At 42.2% G+C, this 10,083-nt stretch overlaps 1 protein-coding gene across 1 annotated transcript; it reads left to right on the top strand.

Annotated features, from left to right (window-relative positions):
- The first annotated feature begins 251 nt into the window (after positions 1–251).
- wipi2 (WD repeat domain, phosphoinositide interacting 2) lies at positions 252–9,394 on the top strand. The gene is made up of 12 exons (XM_056287491.1): positions 252–442; positions 1,504–1,586; positions 2,416–2,585; positions 2,792–2,888; positions 4,337–4,434; positions 5,035–5,127; positions 5,272–5,342; positions 5,828–5,941; positions 6,200–6,364; positions 6,814–6,921; positions 7,143–7,240; positions 7,456–9,394. The coding sequence occupies exons 1-12, from the start codon at positions 369–371 to the stop codon at positions 7,566–7,568; spliced, it is 1,284 nt and encodes a 427-aa protein (XP_056143466.1). The 5' UTR covers positions 252–368; the 3' UTR covers positions 7,569–9,394.
- Positions 9,395–10,083: the final 689 nt, after the last annotated feature.

The following is a 10,083-nucleotide window of genomic DNA, read 5'->3' as shown; positions in this document are numbered from 1 at the left end:
GTAAGCTATTGACTCGTTAACTCATTGATTCCCTGAATTACTGAGCAGTCTCGCTGGCGAACCCAGTTCACTTTATGCATAGCATCCTGAACTATGTCAGCGCCCTTTTATTTGTGAAGCCAGTTCACAGCTTTCCTCGCAAACGCCTCTCCGTGAAATTAAATGCCCTGGCCCTTTAAATGCCTCCACGCCGCAGCTAGCGCGCATGCGCATTCGGAGAAAGCAGCAACCACTGCGAAAAACAACAACAATCAGTGGGAACAAGGCAGGGGAACGCGATGGCTTTTCAACCCTGAATCCCTGCGCAATTTATCAATCCGACTGCTGCGTTTTCTATCGAGGCTCTAAACATAGATGGTGCCGTGCTCATGAACCTGGCTAGCCAAAGCGGGGATGCCGGCGGAAGCCAGCTCCTCTTCGCCAACTTTAACCAGGACAACACGTAAGGATTGGCCGGGGGAAGTGCGGAGGGTGGCCGGGAAGCGGACGGCCTGTGCCGACAAGCTAGCTTGCGTTAAGTTAGCCAAATTTGGATTTAGCCTGGGATTGCTGTGTAATTTGCCTGAAGTTTTCCCCTAAACGTGTTGGCTATTATTCGTGCCTGATAATAAGATCGGGTTTTAAAAAGACTGAAATGAAAAGCCATAATCGATTTGTTCCATCCTGCATTACACCTAGCTAACTAGATAGCGCCAGCAGCAGAGCTAACTTTAGCTCAGATATGTTGCCACCAAGGTGGCGGACAACTTGTAACGGCTACAGAAGAGAATAGTGTTGGCAGACCACAGTTGAGGATTGTATTTAACGTTATCATACATTTATTTTGGGGTTGTGAGTGTGATTTTCGACGACCAGCGCTCGCAGACGTGGTACTGTAGCACACTGTCCAACAAAGCACATCCAATGTGTACACTGACTACGTGCGACTGACTGTACGTACTGTTTTGTACACGTATCCTGTTCTTGCGCATTGAGTTCCCTCAGTACTTTTAGAAGTGCCTTTATTTCTCACTTGTGTGTTGAGCCAGTAAAACAAACATTTCATGATGAGAATAAATATAATCGTGCTTTCATATATGACAAATAAAATTGAAACCGGGAGTGCTACTGTGTCAGCTAGCTAGAATACCGTTTAACGTCGCATGTGGTCCTACCTTATGAAGGTTTGAGAATCACGGTGACAGTGAGTTTAACCTTCCTCTTAGTTCTATGATCACTGCTACAGACCACGAAGAGGCCTGATGCTATTGCAACACACCTTGTCGTGTGACTGTTGTCATCGCCTGACTACCCTCACCATCCTGTTAGATCGGAGACAAGAATGCTAATGTTAATCATAACCCAACTGATCTCTTATCTAGTGTCTTTTTTGGAAATGGCATCATTTAATAGTATTTATAGCCATCCTTTTTGAACGTCTGCTTGGCTGTTCTTGTTCGTTGTGTGGCCTTTGCTGGCGTCTCAGTGACACACGATTTCTTGTATGACCACTCTTGTTTACAGATCCTTGGCCGTTGGCACTAAATCAGGATACAAGTTTTTCTCCTTGTCAACAGTGGACAAATTGGAACAGATTTATGAATGTTGTGAGTATCCTTTCGTGCTATGTCTGTTCCCTGTAGTGCACTCTGTACACGTCCTCTTTTGTCAGTGGGTAGAATGAGTATGGAAGTATTGATTGACACTTGTTCTGTTGCATGAGTTTTACGCGTGGTCATATTTAAGAGCCGTTACGTTAAGACCATTAGGTTTAAGGCTAATTGTATTTAATGTGTGCCCTCTAAGCCAGGAAAAAAATCATTGCACCATTAGAGCATCAATGATACCTTAAATGTTTAAAGAAAATAAAATAAAAAAATGTCTGAGTACCTGAGTGGCTTCTCTGATTTCACTGCTGGACATGGTACTTGTAGAACAAAGCCATCATTGTAATACAAAGCTAACATTACTGTGGCCAATAAGCTACCCTTTCAGTATCTATGCGTTCCAAAGAAGTGTAGTATATTCAAACAGCATATGACATGTCATAGTGATTTGCACACACTATAACAATCTCTAGGTTATTGGAGATAATCTCTCAGTTTGAAACACCAGTAGTAAACGTTTAGACTCGGGAGACTCACGTGTCAGTGTTAAAAGAACTTTTTGAATTATTCACAAATAAAATGTTTGGTAAACTTTGATATTCTAATATGTTTTTTTTTTCAAGTTTCAATGATTGTGGCTTTAGCCTTCCAAATTAAACTGATCCCAATCTCATAAAAGGATCAAGAGCTAATTCACTTGTCTGTAATTCTTAATAGGGGTTATTCCTTCACAAATGATTACCGTTACGGCTATAAGCCTTCTGCATATGTTTTGCATGAATTAATTGAAATTAAGTGTCTTTGTCCGTCTCCATCCTCATCCCTGTAGCGGACACGGAGGATGTGTGTATTGTGGAGCGCCTGTTCTCCAGTAGCCTGGTGGCCATCGTCAGTCTTAAGGCTCCTAGGAAGCTCAAAGTCTGTCATTTCAAGAAGGGAACTGAGATTTGCAATTACTCTTACTCCAACACCATACTGGCCGTCAAACTCAACAGACAGGTAAAGACAGTATGAGTTTATTATGTGTGTTTCACTCCAACGATAAGTATGTTTGCACATATTCACAATTAAACAAAATCATATGTCTAATTTTTGTTGTACAAATGACATTGGGCTAATTGATCAGTTGCAGAGCAGTCAGATTAAGTTACATCTATTGTTGACATGTTGTGCTAAATATTTCATGGTTCATGCTCCCCCTGCAGAGACTGATAGTATGTCTGGAGGAGTCACTTTATATTCATAACATCCGAGACATGAAAGTCCTGCACACCATCAGAGAGACCCCACCTAACCCCTCAGGTAAGACTCAAAAATTGTTAGCATGATCTCACCTTGTTGTTGGGGACATTCAGGTTTTCCTAACAGAATCTCAACCTGGACTTCCTTTTACGTCAACAATGACCTTAATTCAAGCCCTTAGTAAAATCTTTCTTTAAAGGAGATGGTTATGAGAATCACTACCCGAGTTTATCTCTAATGATTTCCTTCTAATGTGTTTTCCTTTCATCCCATCTGTATTTTCTTTGTTACTCTTGCCCTGCAAAAGTTAAAGTACTTACAGTTTATTTGAGGTGGCTAGAAACAACAACAAGAAGCATAAATTGTCTTGCAAACATTCAGCAGTAATCTTATGTTAAATTTCCTTGATGTGTTTTGACTAAATTAAAACTTGCGCTGCAGTCACTGTTTTAAGTCAGCTCCACTGTCTCCCAACTGACCTAATTCAGAGCTTTCACATCATAAACAACAGTGTTGGGTTTCTGAAATGTAACCTCCAAAAACAAGCTGTGCAGGAAACATCTCTTATTTGGGCTCAGCACTCATCATTTCAGATAGATGCTTCTTTTTAATTTTGAAACAGTTCCTATATGATTGATACTAAGATGATCGTAACTAAAGAGCAAACACTTTTTTTTAAAACCATGATACCCTCCAACAAGGACCTGTGTTACATTTCTTCTATTATGTTGCACTTCCATTATTTTGTTTTCATTGTGCCCCAGTGTGTGCCCCAGCTGGGCAGACACAAAGGCAGTTATCACAAGGCATCGTTTTAATGGCACAACTATCTTTTAAGACGAGCCCCAAGGTATCCTGAAAACCCGTACGTTTCTGTTCAACAAAATGGCAAATTAATTCGTGAGAGAGAATGTTCATGGTCTTCATGTACAAATCTCAGAATCAGAATCATGTTTATTGGCCGGTTTGCACAAACATGGAATTTGACTGGTTTCGTGGCTCTCTCAATGTACTTAACATAGAATAACAACACTACAACATAACAATCTTCAGATATATACACAAGGATTGACTTATACAGGCGAAATAAGAGGTGATAAGGTGCAGTGTTGCAGAGAATATATCAGAGATGCTGAAATAGATGTTAGCAGGTTACTTACATACCTGCCTGAGGTAGATGGACATGACAGAGCGTACCAGCATACATACAATGTACAGTACAGTATATACAAAATGGTTGGATTTATTGACAGTATTGAATTTGGTTCTTTTACAAACATGTTAGATGAATGAGCAGGCACCATAAATGCAGATTTAAGTAACATGGTGTGTATTGTTTATTGGAGAGCGAGTACTCTGTAATGGTTCCTAATTGGTACCACATATTTTTGTATTGCTTCATATTTACTTTTCCTGTTTCATTAAGAATTCTTAAGCTGAAGAAAAAAAATGTCTTTCATAGTCAATTTGGTTTGCCTGTATCTGACTCTGTGTGTCGGTATCTCCAGGCTTGTGTGCACTTTCCATCAGCAATGATAACTGTTACCTGGCATACCCAGGAAGTGCCACCATAGGAGAGGTCCAAGTATTTGACACTGTCAACTTGGTAGGTCAGCACAAGCACATGCACTCAATATAACAGCCTTTCTCCCACACACACACACACACACACACACATATATATATATATTTATACACACACACATATATATATATATACACACACATATATATATATATATATTTATTTATACACACCTCATCAACTAACTAATTCGTTCTTGATGTTAAAATCCTTACCTCTGCATCCTATATGATAAAACATCCTTGTTGAGTGTGTTGTTGATCTGACCTTTGCTTTCCATACTAGTGGTTTTTTGTAATAAAAGTGAATATATGTACATAAAAACTCCTCTAGTATTGTTTTTTTAGGGACTATGTTTTAGCAGATCTAAGATAAGTTCTTTCTGTAAACAATGTAGGACTAAGCTCGTGTGAGACAATGGCATGAATCCAAAATTGGTCCAAACAGTCACACTGATCGTACCAAACAATTTACCCATGTCAGCCTATACAATACCCACTTTCACAAATCAGGACTCCGCTGTGTGTATGTGTGCACTTGTTTGTTGAGGTTTCTGTCAGACGCGCAGTCAGTTGGCGTCCGAATGTAACGTTGTGCTTGTGTATCTGCCTTTGTTTCCAGCGAGCGGCGAACATGATTCCAGCTCATGACAGTCCTTTAGCTGCGCTGGCGTTTGACGCGAGCGGAACCAAATTGGCCACAGCCTCAGAGAAGGTACAGCAGCTACAGAAGCCACTTGTTTATTTGGTTTCTTTTTTTTCTTTCTCGGATTTGGTGATTTGGTTCCCCATCTGAGCATACGGTTCACCTTTGTTTCTCCTTCTCCTCTGTTTCCCTGGGTGCTGCTCGTCTTTCCAGGGCACGGTGATTCGCGTCTTCTCCATCCCAGAGGGACAGAAGCTCTTCGAGTTTCGACGGGGAGTCAAGAGGTAGCAAGTTATTGATGACGAGTTGTATAGTTATGGGTCACTTGTTTCTCTCTCTCTGCCACTACGAGTGCTTAGAGTGAATTGGGTCACACTGGATTTTTGCCTCTAGATTTTTATAGTTGCAGACTGTCCACAATTTGTGTGTCTGTGCATGCATGCATGTCTGCACGTGCCTGCTTTCAAGTCATGTCAAGTCAATTTTATTTGTGTAGCCCATTATCACAAATTACAAATTTGCCTCAGGGGGCTTTACAGCAACACAGCATCCTGCCCTTAGACCCTCACATCAGATAAGGAACAACTCCCTAAAAAAAACTTTAACAGGGAGAAAAAGGAAGAAACCACAGGGAGGGCAACAGAGGAGGGATCTCTCTCCCAAGATTGACAGACGTTCAATGGATGTTGTGTGTACACAATTTACAGAATACAACATTGAAAGAGGATACTTTCCTGACTGGTGTTGTGTGTGCTTTTTTTCCTCTCAGGTGTGTGAGTATCTGCTCATTGGCATTCAGTATGGAAGGCCTCTATCTGTCAGCCTCCAGCAACACAGAGACAGTCCACATCTTCAAACTTGAGACGCAGAAAGAGAAATATGTGTACGTACCTTTCATCCTCCCTTTGTTGTGTCAGTGAGCCAAGTCATGACTGACAGGCTGATGTTTCCCCGCTGTTTCTCTCCTAACTCATTTCGTTGTGCGCCATGCTCCCGCTTAACAAAATCCACATCTGTTTCTTAGATTTTCTGTCTGTGTGGAAGTGTGCTCACGTGAATGTGTATTTTATGGATACTTGTGTGCATGCACGTGCATGTACAGACTTTCATGTGTGTATGTCATTGTGTTGTGTGCGTGTAGGCCAGCAGAGGAACCCACCACATGGGGAGGGTACCTAGGCAAGGTCCTGATGGCATCTACCACCTATCTGCCGGCCCAGGTTACAGAGATGTTCACCCAAGGACGCGCCTTCGCCACCGTACGACTGCCCTTCTCCGGACACAAGAACATCTGTGCCCTGGCTGTGTGAGTGCCCACACTTGCACACACACAATGGTGCATACACACAATACATATACACTGACATACTTGCAAGCATACACACACTTTGATACAAAGTGTGGTCCTTTGTGATTTGTTGATGTCGATACATCCCAGTGAAAACTGGCAACAGCTTACCCTACTTCATTCTACCCCTCCATTTTCTATTTCCTTGTTTTGTTTTTGTGTGTGTCTGTAGGTATGCTTTTCCTCCCAATTCATAGTACACTGGTTGGCCAAAGGGGGGCTCCACAGGCCTCTTTTTTTCCCTTTGATAGACATGAAACAACCTTTGGCATGCCATCAAAAAGTCTTCACCTAACCAAAGGACCCCTAACTCAAACATTCATTATGGGTGCATGGACTTCTTTCCTTTGGAATGTTTTTGTACACTAATCAGATGTTTTGTTATGTTTTATAATTTTTTATTGTAGGATCCAGAAGATTCCAAGATTGCTAGTAGCTGCAGCTGACGGCTATCTGTATCTGTACAATTTGGATCCCCAGGAAGGCGGGGAATGCACACTAATGAAACAGCACAGGTAACGCCGAGAGCGCATAATGTACCTCCTGGACGCTGGCTATGACACAGCTTAGATGCAGTTCTGCACCGTGTCTGTGTTTCAGAGACAGTCAATGCAAACTTAGTATGATGTGTGAAAATTCACAGTGAACTGAACTTTTTTGTCTGAACTTGTATGTAAAAATTGCTGCATTCTTGAGGCAGTTATATAAACATAACCTTAACTATCTTTGTTCTCAGATTAGATGGTAGCGCAGAGCAGCCCAATGAAATCCTAGAGCAAGGGTCACATGATCGTCCACTCGTTACCCAGACCTACAGTGCTGCTGTTACTAAAGGTATATTACACCCATGTTAATGCTTCATCTTTGTTTATAACAGCAGTATGTAATTTCAGTGACAAAAGTCATCGTTTTATGTTTCAAGCAGGTGGGTGTGGATATCGATACGTATTTTTGCTTTGCCAGCAAATGTAAGCTGGAACTCCAAAGTTGCTGGGGGAGCTTCGTTCGGCGTCGATAGAGGAAGTAATATTCAAACTTTTGTTTCCTAGGTTACTGCGAAGAACAAGGTGCCGTGGGAGGGGCGGGGCTGGAGGACGACCTCAACGACTTGCGTTTGGAGGAGGAGAATGAGCAGCCGCCTCTCATCCTAGAGACCGACTGAAGGGATGGCTGCAGCCACCGAACAGAGGGCTCCTCTGGTGCTGCTATGAAAATGTGACACGAGTGGGGAGGGGCAGGATTAAAGTCAGGGGTGTATATATACGCTCGAAATGTTCAAGAGCCTGTCGGTCAGTTTATGTGTCTATTTGTCTGTCCACACATCTATCTCCCCCCCCACTCCCTCGTTCCCTCTCCCTCAGTCTACCTGTGCAGGTGAGACTGAAGCTTTGCATGTACATGTGCCAACTGCTAAAAAACATGCTCCCACATGAAAACCAGTACGAGAGTGTGAGTGTCAGTGTCAAACATATCGAAAATGTAGCTCTGTCTCCACTCGACACACACACACACACACACACACACACAAACATAAACAAAATGAAAGTGATGTTTAAGTGCCTCTCTGCCCAATTGTGATGATATTTTGTTTGAGAGCATGATTTTCCACACATAAGCTTGGTTAAAAGCTGGGCCTTTCTTTTTTCTTTTTTTTTAATTTAAATCAAGATTGTGTATTATATCTTCTGACCCTCCCCTATTTTGGACATAGTATACACTCACGTGTGGCGTCCTGTGAGATGTGTATCGTTTGTGGCCTTGGTCCACACAGTTTTGACTCTGTTTTCTGAAGAATGTTTTTAGAAGCTGATGGCGTGAGACAGAGGTCTCCTTGTTTTAATAGGTGTGCTGTTGCAAGTTTGTGTGTATGTGCGTGTGCGTGTGTGTGCAGGCTGAGATAGAAGTCGTGTGTGTGCTGGGCATGTACATTAGCAAAACATTTAGAAATTTGCCTACACTTCTCCCCGCTCTCTTTTTACCCAATTGAACCAGAGGCTCTTTAGCCCTCTCTGCCCCCTTCTCCCCCCAGAGGCCTGCCGTCATTGGTTGATTTGAAACTGATATAAATGATCGTGTGGTTGTTTTTTTTTTTTGTTTTTTTTTAACATAGGTAACCAATCCATAACCAATGATGTGTCATGCGTAGCAAAATATGCTTGGTGTTTCTGGCGTGGTACTGTGTCCATATGTTAAAGGCACTCAGCTGATATAACGGCTGATCAAAATCGGACGGGAAATCGAGTCATAAAATGGAACAAAGCTGTCGGCGTCGCAGCGTTAGGCCTTCATCTGCTCCTCTGAAAGTCCTCCTCAACCCATCTCTCCTTCTCTGTACATTACTTGATGTGACAAGATATCGTATCACTGTACCATGTAGTCGTGTTTGAGCTTTCAGAAACTCTGGGATCGCACATTGCGGTTGGCGGTCAAGTTGAAGTTGGGGGGGGGGGGGTTAATCTCACTGGCCCGGGGCTGAGGCTCATCATCTGGTCCAGAACACTACATGATTTCCCATGATCATCTGGTGTGTGGGGCGAGAGCCACTAAAGAAGGGCAAGTCATGGGAATTTGGAGTGTCAGACATTTTCTAATGATTTTGTATAAAAATGTGAAATGCTCATCTGAAACTAAAATGAAAATAAAATCCATGTTGATGTATGTTTGGTGATAGGTGGCTTTTGCTTTTGTTACTCTGCTGTCGGCTCACTTCTTAAATACTTCACATCAAGGGAAGGACGTTTAATTTAGATGGTCTGCTGTGGTTAGAAATGAATCAGTATGTAGCATTGTTTACTGTTACATTAAACGTATGTCTGTATCATATGATGTAAGGACACGGAGGACCTACTTTTGACGTTTTTTATTTAATCCTGCATCTTGTGGGTCATAATTTTTTTCAATGTATTAGCATGAGCATCATGTGCTGGCTAATGATTCATTTTGGCTTTTTGAGAAGGGAATTAAATTTACAGTTTATTTTAACATCAATGAGACTGTCAGTCATAAGTTGTGTTTGTATTCTCTTGTAAGCACATTAATGCGTTCAGCCGTCTTTCACAATAAGAGCGCCCAGACTCACTGGCAAAATGCAGGGGAAAGAGTTGTGGATTACACCATTCATGAAAACAAAAATGAGGAATAAGAGCTTAATTTCTGTGAGGATCAAAATCGGGATACAGCCAAAAATGATCTGTTGATAATCTTTATGTGACTTCATCTCCCCTGTCTCTCCCTCGCGTTAGCCAGCATAAAGACCAACAATACCAAGGCTGACTGTCCACACAGCTAAAAAGGAAAGGTGAACACCAATGTAGCTGAGAGACGTATAATGAATGGGTGAACTGTCCTCCAACTGGAGGTCGAGGGTTTAAATTTCCATGTTGGAGAGCATCTGCCCTGCTCAAAGTACTTGGGCTGGCTATGAATCTGCTCTGCAGTTGACCTTACACTCCGGCCTCCATCGCAGAGAAATGTGCAAAGCAAATGTCCCTAGGAGAATCGACAAGGTTTCGGAGGACTGCTGTAACATTGGACTGCAGCACTGTACTTAACAATGATGGATCACTTGCTGGCGGTGCCGCTGAGAGGATGACCTCACTTAACCAAAGAGAATCATTGAGGTGGATCTCTTTGTCCCATAGACCAGACCAGGGCTATCCATAAGGGAGGAAACGGGG

The sequence above is a fragment of the Lampris incognitus genome, chromosome 10, assembly GCF_029633865.1.
Source record: "Lampris incognitus isolate fLamInc1 chromosome 10, fLamInc1.hap2, whole genome shotgun sequence".
NCBI lineage: Eukaryota > Metazoa > Chordata > Actinopteri > Lampriformes > Lampridae > Lampris > Lampris incognitus.
Note: the sequence above shows the minus strand (reverse complement) of the source record. Positions and strands in the feature narration are given on the sequence as shown.

Coding starts and splice junctions, on each gene's coding strand:
- wipi2 (XM_056287491.1), top strand. CDS start 369: ATGAACCTGGCTAGCCAAAGCGGGGATGCCGGCGGAAGCCAGCTCCTC. Junction 2,586..2,791: donor CCGTCAAACTCAACAGACAG/GTAAAGACAGTA, acceptor CTCCCCCTGCAG/AGACTGATAGTATGTCTGGA. Junction 5,343..5,827: donor TTTCGACGGGGAGTCAAGAG/GTAGCAAGTTAT, acceptor TTTTCCTCTCAG/GTGTGTGAGTATCTGCTCAT.